The sequence below is a fragment of the Hippocampus zosterae genome, chromosome 16, assembly GCF_025434085.1.
Source record: "Hippocampus zosterae strain Florida chromosome 16, ASM2543408v3, whole genome shotgun sequence".
Taxonomy (NCBI): Eukaryota; Metazoa; Chordata; class Actinopteri; order Syngnathiformes; family Syngnathidae; genus Hippocampus; species Hippocampus zosterae.
This window is the reverse complement of record NC_067466.1, coordinates 18,338,628-18,357,978: the sequence shown is the minus strand read 5'-3', so window position 1 is coordinate 18,357,978 and position 19,351 is coordinate 18,338,628. Positions and strand designations below refer to the sequence as shown.

Sequence of the window (19,351 nt, the reverse complement as noted above, 5' to 3'; positions counted from 1 at the left end):
ACAATGCTGAGATAGCGTGGGGGGGGAATGTACAGTAAACCGCCGGCATCGCGGGCCTTTACTTTTGATGTGGCCCCCTAGCAGAGCGATCGCCCCCGGGCTATGTTTGCCGAGTGGGCCGGGATAAAATCTCCGTCCGGCCGATAACGCCTTTGTGAGCTGTCGACAGCGCGCCGAAGCAACAAGGCGGTGCCACGACTGCTTATCTCAAGGCCGCCGTAGCCGAGGGTGCCCAAAGGAGACCGAGAGAAAAACCAAAAGCCCAGGTGCTCAGACTGTACGCTTGGCTAAAATAACCTCAATCCGACCCAACGCGAACTCAAACGTCATGTCATCATCTTTATTCCAAGCCTGCTTTTCATCTCGGCGCTTGTCAGAGGGCCACAAACAAAAACAAAAAAAATCCTTAAAAAAAGTCCTTAAAACCCCAATCGAGTTGTAAGGACGTCCGCCTGACAACCTCCGGTCTCCAATCAACCATGACACCTTTTGACCTACACGTAAACCTCGCTCACTCCCTCATAGTTTCCTTTAAGCACCCCCCCCCCCCCCATCTTGTAATCCTCAACCTGATCAAAACGTGCCCCTCATCCTACTGAATACGGATGAGCCGAAACCAAAAGAGCTACGAGGCGTCTGTTTGGAGTGCTACAAGCTGTAAAATACCGTCGACTCACTTGTCTTCCCCGTTCAACTCTTTGCGGTGGTGTTATATAAGAGCAAGCAGCCCCCCCTCCGGGCCCCCACCACACCCTCCGTCCGTTTCAATACCATCCTTTAGTCAAGACATAACCGCGCGACGATAACTGAGCCATCTGGCCAACTCGCTGACAATCCACAGCGAGCAGATGTTTTCCTTGAAGGGAACAAAAGTTCCCTTGAGAGTATTGGAAGGAAATATGACTTACTCGGCTGCCGCGGCAAAAAAAAAAAAAAAAAATAGCTGACAATAGCGAGCCAGGGTGAAATTTACAACTCTTTGTTCAAAATTTACATTGACTAAAATTGTCAAGGATCTCAAGCAGCGGTGCGAGTTTAGTCAATTTCAGGATTTGGAGGATTTGCTCGTCTCAAACGCGACTTGACGGGTCGGTGCGTCGCGTTCACCTCAGGGTTGATCTTCCCGACGGCTGGTCAAGCTTCATGTCAGCGATCGGGCCAGGGCGCGATCAATTTAGAAAACACGCAAAGCAGATCTTGACTGCACAAAATTCCACGACTCCATTTATGACTCGCGTCACTCGAGGAACGACTTGACTTAGCTTCGCGTCGCTTGCTTTTACGAGCTCGGGACCCGTTTAAAAAAAATAAAAAAAAATAAAAAACAGATGTGATGATGAAGGTTTTAGTCACACATGATACTGAGTGCAAAGCGTCAGCGAACGTGACTCGACGGCAACTTGAGAGACTTGCTTATGACTTGACGCCGTACGACGTACTCCTGATTCTGCTAGCGGTCGGCATCATAGAAAGAAAACGGAACGGCAGATTGTATTCGGCGCACCATCGGTTAAGTCGGCTCCAGCGCTCCCCTCGGTAGCAGCGAGGGAGCTAAATTCTTCCCGCTATGAAGACCGCAGTAGAAAAAAAAGGCCATCGGGGGTCAAAGTCAAGCCTCGGATTTGCATGTCCGCGGTTAATTAAACACGAAAAGTTGGCCGGAAAGGAAGAAAAGGCGAGATTTGTCCGACGACCGTCCCGCCGCCCGCCGGGGGGGGTGGGGTCAGGACGAATGATTTGACATGATCTCGGCGCTTCCCCAGCGTCGAGTGCAATTTGTCTTCCGAGGAGATCATCGTGCCAAAACTGATATTAGTCACTTTGGCGTGTCTGGAGCGAGGATTAAAGTCGACTCGCAATTAAGGTTCTAAATTTAGACGTGCGCTTTCATCTCGCCATGAAATAAATTGTCTTTTTCCACACACAAAAAAAAAAAAAGATCACGCTCATCATGATAAGATGTTCAAATCAATTATCTCTTCTGTGAAAGGGATAGCACAAAACATACACAGACATGTGTGAAAGATGCCCCCCCCCCCTTACCCCTCGCGAATCAATTGTGTTCTATTGGAAAAATGGCAAGTTCTCAAGTTGACAAAATCCTCATCTTCCGCACGAGAACTACAAAGCCAGGTAATGACACCCCCTCTCGTTCCGCGGAGGTCGACTCGCCGTGTCCGAGTGTATAAATCCCCCCCCCCCCTCCCTCCCCTCCCGCACGGCAGCGCTGCGCAGTGGCTGCACAATAAGTGTATTGCCGCCATAAAACAAATTGATGGCCGCCGAGGTTTGGCGCTTGTGTTTCTTCATTCAGCCGCGCGGTAAATGATTGCTTCCCTGCCCCGCCTGTGCTCATCTCCGCCTTACATCAAGACTCCCGTGTTCCATCTGCCCGCGGTGTGCGCGCACCGGTGGGAGTGAGGCGGGGCAGATGGCGGTGGTGTTTGTAGGGGCGGGGGGGTTTAGGGTCCATCCCGTCTTTCTGCAGCCCTAATTGTTGATCGTCCGCTTCCTTTACTGCAACTCTTCGTTTCCTCTCCCGCTCTGGGTAACGACGCCGTTCGCGCTAAATAAATGATTCCGATATTGAACAGACGGGCGGCAGTTGCCATGACGACCGGGGCCCGGCGAATCCGCGGCAATTGTACGGCGGGCTGACGGCCGCAATAACGCCGGCTAAGAAGGAATTCCCGTCTTTATGATTGCGATTGTGGCTTCGGAGGTGATTTTTTTTCCACTGCACGGTGCCTGCTCGACTTCTTGAGAGTCGCCGCAGTGCCTACGTGGCTAGAAATCACTGACAAGAGCCTTCACCTCGAGAGAAACATTCCTCAGGGAAATGTTCAAGGCCCACTCATTTTCTAGATTTGATAAAACTCATGGAATACGTCCATTTTTTATCCTCTCCCAAAACTTTTGTCCAATCTGGCGACACTCTGCAGGGAAGCGTTAAGTCCCTTTCCCAAAAAAAAAAAAAAAAAAATTGAAAAAAAGACTCTTGCAAAGCAATGTCAGTTGTCCGAATACTTTTGTCAAGATAAAACAGTTTCCTCTCTCTGTCTCCGTCTACTTGGCCGTAATTCTCGTTTCCTCCTCCAGCTTCTGCCCCACTGCTCGAGTGATTAATTAGTCAAATGTGCCTCCGCTGCGGCGTCGCATCCACCGCGGCGTAATTCCACCGTTATACGGGAGAAAACAAGCAAGGGAAAATGACGAGAAGAAGAAAAAGGAGAAAACGACGGGAAAGTCATCCTCATTAAGAGGCTTGCCGGGCGCCGGCTCTTTATAATGGGAAAGTTGGGAAAGTGGCATGCAAAGTCGGACGCTTTAAAATTCACCGCCATCCCTCGCCCGCCCGCCCGTCCGTTGCAGCATTCACCCGGTCCAGACCTGGACCACTTCAGACTTGGACCAAAATTCCCTCCCTGATGTCGCCAAGTTAACAGGACCAGTCAAGCAGATCGGTTCTCTTCCTGATAGCAAGCGGCTAATTGCTTCTGGCTAAGACAGGGAAGCTCGTTGCCGTGTTGGTGTTGTTTCTCTTCTGGAAAATAAATGAAAAGGTGTGCTATCGTGTATGTACCCTTTTGCTCCGTGTAGCTCCTGTCAAGCAGCGCAAACAAATGTATGATGGAGTCCTGTTAACTGCTAAGCGGCGAAGCACCGGCGACTGGCATGAAACTAGCTTAGTACCTGCTAATCAATCAAGTGTGACATAGCAAGTCAATCTTTCATGAGCAACCTATTTCCCAAAATGTGTGTGAGAGCCCTTCTGAATTGTTATCTCTCATTTTTTTTAAACATTTAATTTACATTTAATTTTCATCATCCCGCCCCCACGCCCCCAGTTTCTATGGCTCGGAACCGCCCTCTCAAAACAGGCTAATGTCCAAGACAAATGTGCTTCTCCATCCTTGGGTATTTTGATAAAAAGCACATCACCGAAACCCTGGGAACAGGTTTGGAGTCCTCTCTAATAAAAACGCCGCATTGATGGATAAAACAAAACAAAACAAAACAAATGGTGAATGGCTTTTTAAAACAGGCTTCGCGTCTGCTTTCACCGGCTTTTGGGTTCTCATATTGTCGGGGAATTAGGGTGGATGTAATTAGATGAAGCGGGCGGTGTCAGAGGTGCTGAGATTCAAAGGCGGCGGCGGCGGCGGCGGCGGCAGCGGCGGCGGCGGATTAGACGGCTGAGCAGGTGCCTTGGCGGATTAAAAAAAAAAAAAAAAACGAGCGATCCGCCCGAGCTCACGCTCTTTGTGCTTTGTCAGTGAGGAGATACGTGGACGTATGGTCGTGCTATTGGTGTCACTCGCGAGCGACCTTTCGCCGGATGTCTGGCGGATGCTTTTTATGGTTTTATTTTATGGAATAAGACCAGCAACGTTTTGAGACCTATTTGCCTGCGTTTTCTGTGTTTGATGCTCGCATGCTAACATAGCAGCCACCAACACTGCGGTGGATTAGCAAAGCGCAATACGTTTCAGGAAAATGTCAAATTGGAGGGATTGCCGTCAAAAAAGAAATAAAATCAGCGGAAACTATTTTCATACACCTTCATATTTGTGCCATTGCTTTTTTTCAACAAATTCCTTTGGATAAATTGTCAGCTAACATTAGCGCTAGCACCAGGCGCTTCCAGTACACGTTTGCGTTTATTTTATTTTTTTTATTTAACTACCAATTTATTCCACAATCCACAAAACATGGAGACGATTAAAAATATGAATAATGCGTCATACAAAAAAAAAATAGATAGATAGAGATAAATGACTCACGGAAGGCGGTGTAGAACTCGTGCAGGCTGAGGTGTCGGTCGTTGTTGTAGTCGTCGTAGCGCAGAAGATCCTGCATGGTGCAGTGCAGTAAGGTGTCGTCCAGGTGCTCCTTCATGGAAATCTAACATGCAAGAAAAATATTGAAGAACATTTTTCACACCCCCCCCCCCCAAAAAAAATTAACTGAATAAAAGCTATAATATAGTTTAAGTAAAAAAATATGGACTGTCATGTCAACCACAGTACAAGAGCAAATAAAATAGTTGCAAAGTGCTGCCATGAGTACATTTCCTATCGTGGTTTGCCTTCCATGTTAGGTCCCCCCCCCGTCCCCCCAATCCTGCAGCCACGATTTTGCCGCCTTCAAAATGCCCCCGTCCCGGTTTATCTCTTCCAATTGATTGTCTACAGTAGCGCTGCGCATGTGTTGAGGCGGATTAGAGGGACGTGACAAATTTAATTAATATATTTTGGGGCCTTCGGCGGCCGAGCGCCGCGTGTTCCACTGATAGCGTCTGATCTGACCGTGGGCGCGCACATTAAACACTCCCCCGACCAAAGTGTATGACTTTTCCCCCCCGCCGCCGCAAAGACCACCGGCGCTTGTCTGTTTTGAGGGGCAACCGCAATTCATCTCTATTTACATTCTGCGACGAAGCCGTCGGAAGCCTTTTTAGCGCCTCGTTGGCATTAATATTTGCCATTTGTCGTCATCTTTGGCTGCATCTCAATGCGGCACACCTGCGAAATAAAAAATAATGAAATGATGATTGTTATTCTTCTTATTTTTGATTATTTTTTTTGGTTGGAAAAAGTCAGCCATAAATCACCCTGGAGTTTTTAATTTTAAACAACCAAGCGCTACGTCGGCAACAATGGCGGCGAGGTGACAGAAGATTAATTACTCGCAATGTTTTATTCAGATTTGGCAGCCGCTTATTAATTTTAACGCGAGATTGTTTTTTTTTTTTTTTTAACGCTTGACACCACTCAGCCCAAGCTGTATTTTTATTGTTTTTAAGGGTACGATGATTAACTGTGAGCTATGGGAATTAAGATGAATAGACCACTCCGTTGCCCCCCACCCACCCCCTCCCGACTCCCCCCCCCCCCCCAAAATATAAATCGATAAGTTCTGTTTGTGTTGTTTTGGTTGCGCATTTTTCTGATTTTGTTTTGAACTTAACAGAAAGTCAATGAAAGTCAAGTGCTCACACTTGAAAGCGCTGTAGGAGTCGCTAGCACAACTCGAAATGCTAACGCTAACACACCAACACACGGCCGCTTTCGTCGCACGAGTTTAGCCCAACGCCGCTCCGTGAGAGCTCGTCAAGCCACAAACACTACGAAAGATCAACCGGAAAGATCGGTTCGCGTTGGCCGCCGCCCACCTTCTCCAGTTCCTCGGCAACCAGTCGTCCATCGCGGTTCGCGTCCAAGTACTTGAACATGGTGTCCACCAGCGCCCGCCTGGCCTCCATGTCCCTCTGCCGGTTGCGTTCCGTTTCGGCGTTTCCCCGGGTGGTCTTCATATCCAGCAGCAAGCTCTTCAGACGGTTGTACTCCGACATGGTGCACGCGTTACCTGCCACGCAGGAAAACTCGAGCTCATTCGGCTGAATCTGTTCGTGGACTCGGACGAGCCGACTCAAAACTAAAATGACTGAAGGGAAAACGGATGACTTAATTGGATTCAAAGCAATTAATCTGCTCCAGGACCCACCAAATCATCTTTTGACCGACACACGTTGGCAAACTTCCTGACAACTCGGGGATGATTTGAGTGATTTTTGTACGGTCATATGCTTTTTTGGCACTTGTTGCATAACACGGGCTCATTTGCATAATTTGACAGCGCGTCAGCTCCGGTTAATTACGAGTAATCCACGTGAAGACAAAAGGTAAACATCCGCGTTTAGAGGAGCTCAAGATCCTCGGCGTCCCTTTTGGGGGATGGAGGTGGGGGGGGATTATGCCGCCATCTCACCACCAGACGATACGCCGCTTTTCAGAAATGGAGAGGCCCAAATTAATCGCGGGTGGCGGCGGCGGCGGCTGTGCCGGCGGCATTATTTTCTCCGACAAGCTTTTCCAAAATCAATTAGGACGCCAAACACGTCTGCCGCGCACTGCGAGTGAGCCTTGATGCCGGTGGAGGGAGGATGCGTAAATAAACGACAAACGGCGGCAGCGGGATTGTTTTTTTTTTTTTTTTACCCGCTAAGCATTTTGACAGGGAAAAGGAAAGTCTGTCCTATATGAATAACTCACCGTGTGCAGGCGGTGCGACAACTTTCACACCTAATCAACAAACGACAATCTGAAATTTTGTGATGTCACTATCGTGCAAACAATTACCTCCTGCCAGGCACTTGAATCTGCCTGAAATAGTTTTTTTTTTTTAACCACTGTTGATTTTTAAACACTTCACGTTTGTCGAGATTTTATACATTTTGCATGAATTCTATCAGATTTTTTCTTTTTAAATAAAACGTGACAAATCACTTCCACTCTCAACTTTCAAATCATTTCATAGTAAAGTGACATTTGAAGGCTTCCTTTGAGGACGCTCTTGAAGCATATTTAGCATGGACACCGCAGTGCAGCGAGCAGCCCCCCCCCCCCGCTGAGTCAGACCCACAAAACATGCACATATCTTAATGCTTACGCGGAAGCGCGAGTTAGCTGACCAACAAACCGCTGCTGTGAATCAAACTCGGGGTGACCCAGCATCAAATCTGCCACATGGCGAACCATTTAGTGGTTGAAATAAGTCGCACTTTAACGATTTGCGGGAGTGTTGGAACATGATACAGCAAAAGGTGGGAAGTGAGGAAGTCACGCTAACAGGCTAACAATGTAACGATTAAGTGGGGCCTGGACATAGCAAAACAACGCCATTTGGTGAAGGTAGTCATGCCAGAAGATAAACACGCTTGATTTAGCTGGGAAATAATTAGCCGGCGTCCGCTTTGGCTGACAGGAACAAGCTGAGGCTGTTAGCAACGAATAGGCCTTCTTGTTTTGACCTCAACCAGACTCATTTTTTACATTTGTCATTCCCCTGTATGAGATATGGGTTTGGTTAGCCACGGGCGGGTGCGCAGAAACGAGGTCGTGGCCATTAGAGAGGCGTGGCGGTGCTGCTGTTGCTGGCAGCAGGTAGGAGTGGGAGGTGTGGGGGGGGGGGGGGGGGGAGAAGAACAACGGGGCCATTAAGTAAGAAAAGGAGCTAATGAAGGGGCAAATGAACAAAACGCAAACATCAACAAACGACGCGTAACTCACCGACGCCTTTTGTTGATCATTTAGCCTCGGCTAAACAGATCACAAATCAACTCTAAATCAAGAACCGAACTGCATTCGCCGCCTATCAGGTGCCAGTGATTTATTTTTGTGAATGCCTTACCTTAATAAATCATTCTTTTTTTTTGTTCCAATAAAAAAAAACACCATCGGCAAAGGGTAGTTTGTGTCATTTTCAAGTAATTTAAAGTATATTTGACGGAAAATCAAGACCTGTACCGAATGTTGGCGTGGCGTCTATGAGAAAGGAGGCAACTCGTTGAGACAATGTCAACGTTAGCTTATCTCGGCTATCTGAGTTCTTTTTGAAACGCGGCACTTATGAGACGGAAGGCAACCGCTTGTCAATATACAATATTGACAAAAAAAGGTATTTATTCCGGTGCTAAGCTGCGTTTCACATTTTTATTTCGACGTGGGCCTATCAAGGAAGCAAACGAGAGTCGGGCTGCTTCCTTTGCGGGAAGCTAACAAAAAATAAACAGCAGCGATGCTTTTTGACATTCAACTGTGCGTGAACCCTCAGGACGACTTAAGGCGGAGCTTAACGTGTGAAAAATGGCATCGCTGGAGTTTACTGCAAAACTCCGGAGATTTGCGGGATAATGAATGGAGCGGGAGCAATTAGCCAACGAGGAAAGAAGGACGGAAGGAAGGACGGACGCGGAAATAGAGTAATTAACATTGCAAGCAGGAGGATTAACTGCCATCTTCACGTTCATAATGAGTCAAAAAAGACAAAAGTTATTATTTTTGGCCACGTCTCCATCGAAGCAATAAAATGAGTCTGCTAATTTTGTTCACTCAGACATACTTCATTTCTTCATATACTCTCTCCATACCGCCCAAAAATAATAAAAAGAAATCATCTTCATTACTACTCTCTCGGTAAGATGGTCGTTTTTTTTTTTTTTTTTGATGAATGCGCCGACATGGCGGCCATTAAAAAGTAAGATAGCCGGAAAAAGAATCTTGCTGACGCGAGTCAAAAGTCACTTAGGCGTGCGCAAATTCAGCTTTGACCTCAGATTTCTTGGACATTGTTAAAAAAAAAAAAAATTAAAAACTTTTCGGTCTGCTCTTTGATGGAGAAAATGATAGAAAATGAGACTGGATTAAAAAAAAAAAATTGAGAAAAAAAGTTCCGCCGTATGGTCGTGAATATACAGTAACTTCTTTCAACAAAATGGGGACGGGGTCTGGAAGTTTTTGATTGCCACCCAGTTTTACGTTTTTCCCATTTCCATAAGATCTGTCCCGCCTCCTTTGCGGCCTCGCTTCCACGTCGTCTCACGCCATTTATAGCCATCAGTGACACGGGGAAAAAAAAAAAAAAGGCGGAAACTCTCCGATGAATTAGCAGACAGGAGGTGGTCTTGGCGCACTAAACTAGGCCACCCGTCGAGTCACGTGTTCTCCCGCCGAGGCAAGAACGTGAATTTCAAATGTGACACCGTGATTGATGAGCGTGGCCGCCCCCCTCGCCCTCTGCCGCAACCTCCCCCCCCCCCCTCCCCCCCGTTTTCCCGTCTTCAATTACCGCCATGAATAAATGCATCGATCCGTCTCATGACTGGCGCGTCTTACATCTTCCGGGGACACACGTCAACGCCGGATGCCATCAAACGCCGCGTGTGACAAGAGGGGTGCGCTACCCGTCACTTTTTTTAAAATGCCGCACTACATGAGCGAAACAAAACAACCCCCGCCCAAAAAAAAATGTAAGCGTGACATTTTAATCTGGAATCATCTCCGACAGATTTTTTTAAAATTTTTATTTCCCCCCGCTAAAGTTCATTAGCAGCCACTCATGTTCTCGCTCTTGAACCCGAACAAATTGCCTCTCCGTGGGTTTAATACCAAATCTGCCCGCTTGCTTCCTTCTCCAATAAAGGCAGTGTGCCCACTGAAATGCAAAACAGTTGCAGTTGAGCAAATGAACCCTTCGGGATGTCGGTTGAGTGATTTAAATTAATCCAACTAAGAACTCTTGCAGGGGTGCGAGTACAAAGTCCCGGCTGCTTGCTAATGCTAACCACTTCTCAAATTCTCTTTCAGTCAGCCGGTTTCTCCTCGTTCATTTTTCATTTCAACATTGCCGAGATTAAACGCATTCGGTATACCGGCACGCCCGCAATCTCCCACTCGCTTTCCTCTCCGGGGTCCCGAGATGAATCGGCATGGCCGATGTCGCAGTAGAATTTCAAGACGGAAGATTAACGTGGTTTACGTCATGACTCGCGTGGCTAGCTTTGGGCCGCTAATTGGAGCTTTGGGCAAAGTGGGCCGGGGGTGTAGGGGGGGGGGGGGGCGCGGGGGGGTGTAATGAAGAAGTAATGTACTCAATGTCTTCAAGGGGACATATGGAAAAGGAACGTTTTAATGTTTCCAAGTGTGAAATGTAACATCTGCCAATTTCTGAAAATGTGTCTGCGCGTGAGGCCTTATGCTACATTGGGACTGATTGACACATGCCCCCCCCCCCCCCCCCCCGAATAAATCACACTGTTCCTCATCCAATGGCTCGATCAGCTCAGCTAGACAAAGTTTCAGAACCAAAGATTAATTTGTGTCACAGTCAAAGGGTAAGCAGAGCTGCAATCCTAACACAGATTAGCTAACGGCGATTCTAGCGTTAGCCACTGATGGGGGATAATATTCGTTTTTGGTCATGCGCGTCTATCGCGTCTAACTACCAAAATAGCGCCAAAATAAAAGCAATTTTTTTTTCATGTAAGAAGTGTGTCAGGGAGCAGCTGTGCTTGTATACACACACACACACACACACACATACGCACGCGCGCCCTCTGAGGTGTCACGTTTCGGCCGTTCCCATGGCAACAAGCCGACAAGGAAAACGAGATAAGGGCGACGTTGGCCGTCCTTTACTAAGACGAGCCGCTTAATCATCGACCCGGCGGCGCGTGCATACGTCACAGCTCCAGAATGGATGTAATTAACATTGGCGCGGCGCTAAATTAAAGTTAATGAGTGCAGAGTAGACTTAGAAAAATACACTCGCATGAAGTTCTCGCACTCAACATGGTTAAAAAAAAAAAAAAAAATCGCAATAAGGCTCATGATAGCTTATCCCACCGGGGGAAGGTTGGGAAATTGGCGGTTCACACCAGCGGGAGGCCAATTTCACTGCACTACGCCCGCTCAACAACCTCCGCCGCACCCCTGCAACACAACCCTCAACCCCAAACCACTAAGCAGCTCGGACAACTGTGTCGAGTGTCGACATCTTCATCGGCACGCGGGGAATGAGATGAAATACTGGCAGGAGGCGGAGAAATTGTCCGCAGTAAAAAAAAAAAAAAAACAGGCAGAGAATGCAGTGGACAAGTCAAGGTCGCACTTTATGCAAAAACGATGGCGGGCGCAAAGACACAGCTCAAATCTATCATGCCAAACGTTTTGTTTGCTTTGTAAAGGTTTTAACGGTAATTACATCAATCACGTCATTATGCGAATGTAAATAAATCTATCTATATACAATATATATAAGTGTGTGTGTGTGCGTGTGTGTGTGTGTGTGTGTGTGTGTATTTGCGTGATTTTAGCAGACTTAAAAAAGCAATTACAGAAGCTGAGCCGAGTGTTTATTTATACTGGAAGTGATGCTGCCGCTCAGGATTGCACTTATCTCACTCTCTCACACACATAAACACACATTAACGCCCCGGGGATAATAAGCGCTGACCACAATGCGATGCCTAAAAGCTAACAAATAACGGGTAGTGCAACACTTAAAGGAGAATTTGGGAGGGGGGGGGGGAACGAAATTACCAGCAGCTTCATTAATCAACCTGTGATCGGGTGGACATGCCTAATCCTAAAAGGACGCAAAATCAAAGCTTTGTTTCAAAATGGCTGCATTTTGGGACAATCATTTTCAAGGCCAAAAATCTGTGTCCCCCCCCCCCCCCAAAAAAAACCAACAAGTGCCCACAGTTGCCCCGTGACCTCACTTCCACCAATGAAAAAGTCTCAAGGACCCATGGCCGAAATTAAAAAAGAAGCCATTTTGGTTCAAGGCAGCCATTTGGGGGCAAACGCTCGTGACGTTACGTTGACGAACTCCAACTGGGGGGATTTAATTTGTCCAAATGAGGCCCAATTGGAAGCGGGTGTCAGAGACTTTTTTGCTTTTTAGTCTTTTTTTGTAGGTGTGGCACAGCGTCAAAATTATTCGCCTTTGGAAAAAAAAAAGGGCGACAGGAGGGCCTCTTGATGAGTCGTCGCAACTTTAATGATATATTCACTAACTCATATTTTTATACTTTGTGTATGTCGGGGAAGAGCGGCTATGTCTGCATCAACAAAACGGCCACCAAATGCCGTAACGCCGAGTTTAACAATCCCATAAAAAGGCCGTAAATGAACGATGATTCAACAATAGCCAGCGAGTCGATAGCAAGGCCGCGCGTGTCGCCAGCAGGCATTTTCCACAGATGGTGTCTGGGGTAGGTGGGGGCGGGGGGTCGCCTCTGGGGACAGTGCTAGCGCGAGCGCCACCTGTAACGCTAAAAACAACCAAAAAGGTCGTCGGCATCCATCCGCGGCGGCCATGTTCCCTGAAGAAATCACCGGGGATGAGCTTGGGGGGGCGAAAGAAAAAAAAAAAAAGAACAATAACACGCACCGCTAGCTAACTTTGCTCAGGCAGCTGTCGGGGTCGCCCCTTTTCCTCCCTGTGGGTCCTCGTCGTCAGCGACTTGCGCGGGACACCGTGATGCAAATAGGCCCACTGCCTCTCCAGCCCACCCCACCCCCCACCACCCTCCGGGTAGCGCCGCGCTCGCTAATAACGAGCACCAAGGGCAGCGTGACACGCTACGCTAGACTTTGTGTTGGGGGAAATTGATGGGGGACGTTGAAAACGCTCGGCTCTCAAATGAATACTGGCCCGCCGTCCCGGACTGCGGCAAAAAGGAGGCAAAGAAATCGAACGGGCAACTCCCGTCGCTTTCTACGAGACGCAGTAACAATAGCGTATGAGACCGCAGCGCCACCTAATGATCGCCTGTAGTCATGCGAGAGTTAGCTCCACCAAGGAGGTGACATACTTGGCGCTTCAAGAAAGTGTCCTTCATACATTTACTATTAAATCCATCTTCAGCCATATTTTTTTTCAATTTGTCATGAAGTGGTATTTTGTGTCGAGTTTTTAATTAATATGCAAACCAAGCTAATAGAAAAAAACAAAACACATTTTCAGCATGTGTATAATTACTAGCCGCAGTAAATGTTGTGGGTACGGTTGCACCTGAATATTTTTTTAAAATACATTTTGACATTTTTCTCATATATTGCGTGGGTAGAATTTTGAAGAAAAACAATTATATCCATTTTGCACCCGTCATTGGTATTTGTCAGCTCACCATGAACTCCTTTTGGATGGTTTCCACCAAAGTCCCGTTGCCGCCGTATTTAAGGTCTCAATCTACCCGGTAAGCGAAGTGAGTGGCGCGGCGTCCGTTCGGCCGATCCGTCAGTTAGTCCGCTCGCGAGTTAGCGAGGTGTCAATCCGGGCGAAGCGCGCGCCCTCTGGTCTGACGTCTTGTTCAGGCGGAGAGCGCTCGTCTATTTAGATATCTGACAGCTCCCATTACACGGCCGCCCCGATGTTCGAGCAAAGCTTCCCCCGCAGGCCCGACGAGCGAGAGGAGCACAAGTCATCGCGGCGCGTGACAAACGAGCCCGGCCGGATGACAAACAGTACAGGAGTCAATTAAATGCCAAAATTCAATTAATGCGAGTGCAGAAAAACACATTTAAAAAAAAAAAATAATAAGCCCATTTCGAATGGTTCTTGGCTGCGTTTGAACTCAAAATGAATGGTTGGAGGCCGCAATGAATCTCAAAAGGCATCTTACGATATGGCCCAGTCATGCCTTGAGGAACGAGTTGAATTTAATTTGCACTCTCAAATCATTCCTCTCTATGGAAGTGAATAGAAGCGCCATTGACGGCGATCACAAGCAAAGAGGAGTTCCACAACTACTGTAAGCTGCTGTAATATTAGTTTTTTTTTCACCCCGGAGGATAAAGAATATATGCCTGTTGCTGTGCGGGAAAATGAATAATTTTGTCATTTTAAAACATGGCTGTAACATTTGTTAGTTGGATTGTACAAAAATCTTTCGTCTGATGATGAAGTCGATGACGTAGCCCGACCGTGATTTTTAAAACTGCCGTTTGTCATTTTAGGTGGACGTCTCAAATCTCATGGACACTTGTCACATTCCGGCCTTGATAAAATAAAAATTAAAAAAAAACTGAGTGGCAGCCAAATGATGCGTTTTTGCCTTTGTGCCGCTACTAAACCGACACAACCGACATCAAGCAAACAAAGCGTCGGAGCCAGATGAAATCATTCATCACTTTCCAATTCCGCGCTCGGCTGGCGGCAGCTTTGTTTTTCTTCTTCTTTTTGGCGTTGGCATCCGTCATAATGGCTCCAAAAATCATACGCCACCACCTGTTAGCGCCGCCACAGATGTGACCGAGTGCTCCTAAGCGCCGCCCCCACAACTCCCCCTTCAATAAATCACAATGAGACGACCACTAATGAGGAGGTTCGCTAAAAGCCGCATACGGACGCGCGCGAACGTTTGGTCCAAAACCTTTAAAAGACGCCAAACGTGAAAAGCATAACGAGCTGTGAACAAATGACGACACACCTAATGACTCTAATTAATAACATACGGCACAAATGTGTGCGAACAGTGGGACGTCCACTGCTGCCAAACTTAATCCTCTCGCCCCCCCCACCCCCAACCCCCACTCCCTGTCTGTTTTTTTTTAATGATTTTATTACAGCCAGAGAGGCAACAAAGAGACACAGATTCTAATGATACATCCGTAATGAGACCCGCAAAGATGAATTAAATACCGAAAAACCAGGGTCCCCCTGCGATTTATTTCATTTTTGGATCACAAAATAAACCCAAAACAAAGCAAATGGGATTTTTTTTATTTTTAATTTTTTTGGGGGGCTTTATAGCAAAATGTTATTGGACAGCGAGTAGTAAAAGAATATAGGCACTCTGTATAAATAATGTTCGTAAAAAAAATATTTTGTGCGCGGTCTATAAACAGATGCTATTAATCTTGCCGTCGAGTATCGATCTGTCCAAAAGGGCAACTCCAGGAATGTGGACGCGGGAAGCGATCACCGTATCGATCCAACCTAGTGTCTCGAGCGCGCTACATATCCATCCACTTATAAGCTGCTGCAAACCTCGCCGGTTATCCGTCTCCATAAGCTCCGCACTGCATGCGTGGCGACATATTTATTTACATATCTGTCCACGTAGTACTGCGGCACCGAGCTAGTGTGGAACTTGGGGAGTAAAAAAAAAAAAACAAATTAAAAGTGTAAAAATATTTCAAATTTCTCTGCACATTGTCAATAGTGATTTTTTTTTTTTTTAGTATTTATTTATTTAGGCCCTTTCTGACTGAAACCAAAATTTAAAAAAAGTCAATTACGGTTTATCCAACTATTGTTTAAGTGACTGTACTGAGAGGTTTGGTTGCAAGAAAATGCTTCCAATATGTCTCTTATTTTTTGATTTAACATTTTGGTCGCCATTGTAGAAAGCATCATGGAAGTTGGCATGTTTGATTCGCCTTAGCGGGCCATGTAAAATAACGCGCCGGGCCAGATCCGGCCCCCGGGGCCTTGAGTTTGACACCAGTGCGATTAGATAAGATTTGTATGCGAATTGGCTTTTTACTTTGGAAATATGTTATGAAGAATATTGAGGAAATGAATGGATTGAATCCATTTGGGGATGAAGGCAGAGCAAGCGGCGCGTGGGAAAAGGAAAGGCCGTCGAGTATGTCATATGATCAACGTAATTATGTTTTTTGAGCGCCGTTCGCTTCGACATTTCTCTCACACGCCAGGGAGAGCGCGTACGGCGCATTCGAAATGACGTCTGCCTATTTTTTTTCACCAGGTTTGTCGGCGGTTGTTTCCACGGCGCACGAGATGAATAAGTGATGAACATTAAGTGTTGTTTTCTATTATCCGCCTCGTTTTGGCTACGAGTCCGCCGGTCCGAAGCGAATTTTTTTCTTTTCATTGGGAAGGCGTGAGAGGACGATATCCGCGTACAAAATGGCGGCACATCTCAATCTGGGATAGGAGGATCCATTTGCCACGGCAAATATGTCCGCCGTAATGAACTAGCGTCGAGGAGAGCAACTAAAGGGGAGAAAGCAGGCCCGGCCGGCTGGCCGGGGGGGTGCCTCGTTAATAAGCCGGTGTTAACGAATAAAGTGCTGTCGAGGGAGGTCTTGCAAGGGGGGGTCCGAAATGTCACACTCGGCGAGCACTCACCCACCCGACGGTAACTTTTTTAACTTTCCCACAGCATGACCTTGGTCACTTTTAACTCCGTTTTGGACGAGGACGCGCGGCTTTAACTTAAGATGGCGGGCCGCTGTCAGGTTAATGGCGTCCGCCCACAAAAAAAAAAAAAAGGGGCGGGGGCACACGTTGACGGCTAATGCAATAAAGCGGCGCTGTCACCGCGCACGAGGCACCAATGATGAAGAGTCGAGAGGAAAGTGCAGCGCCCAACGCAGACAGAAAGATAACGGACAGCTATAAGCCGAGGAGAATTCCCGCAAGTGGTCCACTCCAAAACAAGCATCAAGTAATTTGTCCCCGCCCCCTCCCCCGTCTAACAGTTACAGGACGCACTCAAACTCATTTCCTAAATGGCGCAAAAAGCATTTTGTGTCTGAGGCGATTGGCGGCAAACTGCCGATAAAACAAGGACGGGAGTGACAACAATGTCAAAGCAGTCAGAAACACGTCGTTCATTCCAAGGCGACGCCTTGACAGTTTACGAGTCCAGATTTGCTTTGGAAACTTAGACCAAAGTCCGTCTCGGCGCAACATTAACGCCAACGCTAACGCTTGGGTTGCTCGACGCTCGCTCAGAAGCCGAGCGGCGCAAATGCGACAATTCAAGATATCTCGCGAGCCAAACCTGACTGACTTCTTGCTTTGTTGTGCGGGGGGGGAAAAAAAATCATAATAAATTCCCCAAACAATTTCATTGGCAGTCGCGCTGACATGTCAGATAACGAGCTGACGTGGGCCAGTGACTTTTCCCTCAATTTTTGTCACCTCTGCTCAGGTTAGTTGCGCTGACTGCGCAACTTCTAGAATAAATCGGACCAAAATATAATTTTTTTTTTTTTTAATATACACGATAGAAAAAAAAAAGGATCCAACTCAACTCCAGCCCTCGCCACCTTGGGGAAATTAACCAGTCGAAATTTTTTATGATGGCTCCCACCAAAAAGCGGCGCTTTGATGCCAGAGTCAACAGCGAGGCGTTCAAGTACGAGCGGGTGCCACACTTGCCCCTAATGAAGTGCTCCGAGCTGGAAATGGTCCGCCGGCGCAAACGGGACGACTCTCTTGATCTGCATTCAATCAGGGAGGACGGAGATGATTAATCAGCCGCTACCGATGCTTTTTTTTTGTTCATCAACGGCGAGCTCGCGAGTGGCACGATCAAATTAGCGCCATGAGGAGTCGCCGTCGTGCGTCCGTGGTACTTCCTCCAATGTCGGTCGTTTTAAAAAAAATGGATGTCAATGGCAAGAAGCAAAAAACTAAGCCGTTGCTGCCAGGACTGGAAGGATCCGTTTCTTCTTTGCGATCCTTTTAACTGGTCACGACAATCCCGATAAAAGCGGGCCAAATTCGACACCGCCACTTTTGGGCCGCGGCCCGGAGCGAAGCCAAATTGACTTTCACACCACAGCGTTGAAGTTTTGATCAACGTTTGAGTGCGGAATCAGACGTCCGGGGGGGCTCAAAGGCTGTGCAAGGGGTGCGGGGGGGGGGCACTTAAAAGCATCCGTGGAGTTTGGGTTTCATTTACTGTGACATCAAGTTCAGTCAAGTAGGGGGGGGGGGTCGTTCTTCAGAGAAAACCCCTTTAAGAAGAAGAAGCCAACAGCAGCGCTCCAGTTTGTTGACTCGGCCCCTGATTGAAGCGCCACCAATTTCTTTTACATGCCAATGATGGTCAGACGACACAACCCCCCCCCCCAAAAAACGCAATTAATTCCAATTTGGCACATTCCCATCATCTCACGCAGTCCTGAGAACCTTTTGGAAACTTTGCACACCCTTTGTAATCCTCGTACCGACTGGCAGATAGCTAGCTAAACAGGGCTATGTTGCTACTATTAGCCATGTTGCGCTAATAGTCGTCTGTATTTTCACCAAAGCGAGCGGCGCATTTTTTTTTTTTTTTTTTTAATCGGGACACCTTGAAACTGACAAAACCAAAAATTCTCCTCAGACCCACAGTCGCCATGACAACCGAGGCCTAAGCTCCCCTGTTGTTTGCCATTCAGCCACATTCAGCGACAAACAAGTGACCGTGTAAGTCAATTAGCTTGTTTTGGAAATATCTGCCGCGCCACCGCCAGTCACGTCGCGTCAACTCCTTTCCGCCTGCCTGCTGTTATTTCTTCGCCGGCAGTCTTAATCACCAAACCTTTTTTTTTTTTCTTTCCTCCCCCTCTATCTCCCGACGCTCTCCTTTTTTGTCCCCTCGTCTGGCTTCAGCGGCCCTAACGTGGCGAACGAACGTGGCTAATGTGGATTAGCTATGCGCGCCGGCGCGGGCCAGGAATCCCTTTCGGCTTAACGGGGCGATTAAAACCGCCGCCACGAATGGCGTGTGTGTGAGCCCGCATGCGAACGACACCAAAAAGCCCGAGCTTTTCTTATTTACACATCCGCACCTTTCAGGGGGATCAGAGAAGAGATATTTAATCTGACCTGGAAAAGGAGATTTCCAGCCACGCCGCTAACAGATGTTAGACAAGGACGGGAATATCTGGGAGCGGCATAACCTGGAGTCGGGATGGAGTGGACTTTGAAGTGGTGTACTTGTGTTGCCGTCAAACGAAATCGGAGGAATGGTGTTGATTTCGCAAAGTGTACGATATTTGGCTTGGAAACGAGTGAGAGGCTGATGGCGCCGTGTCAAACGTGCGGACGTCTGTGATCCAGGAAGTAGCCCGGTTTTCTTCTCGCATGGGGATTTTAGTTTGACAAATTTGCCCCTTGACTCTTTTCTTTTTCGGAAAGTACCGCTTTCAGTGTTTGTCGTCTTTTTCGGAAAGAGAAGATGCGGCGCAACGGGATATGTTGCTATGGAAACGCGTTGACCCTTTTCTGTTTAGGACAGAGCGGTGTCAATAGTTTG

The 19,351-nt window shown here is 47.4% G+C and overlaps 1 protein-coding gene across 1 annotated transcript in view; it reads right to left on the bottom strand.

The window, feature by feature from the left end:
- Positions 1 to 19,351, bottom strand: part of fstl4 (follistatin-like 4) — a 125,200-nt gene that overhangs the window by 14,247 nt on the left and 91,602 nt on the right. The window contains 2 exon segments of the mRNA XM_052047339.1: positions 4,785 to 4,905; positions 6,176 to 6,369. Of these exon segments, the coding sequence (XP_051903299.1) occupies positions 4,785 to 4,905; positions 6,176 to 6,369 (315 nt within the window).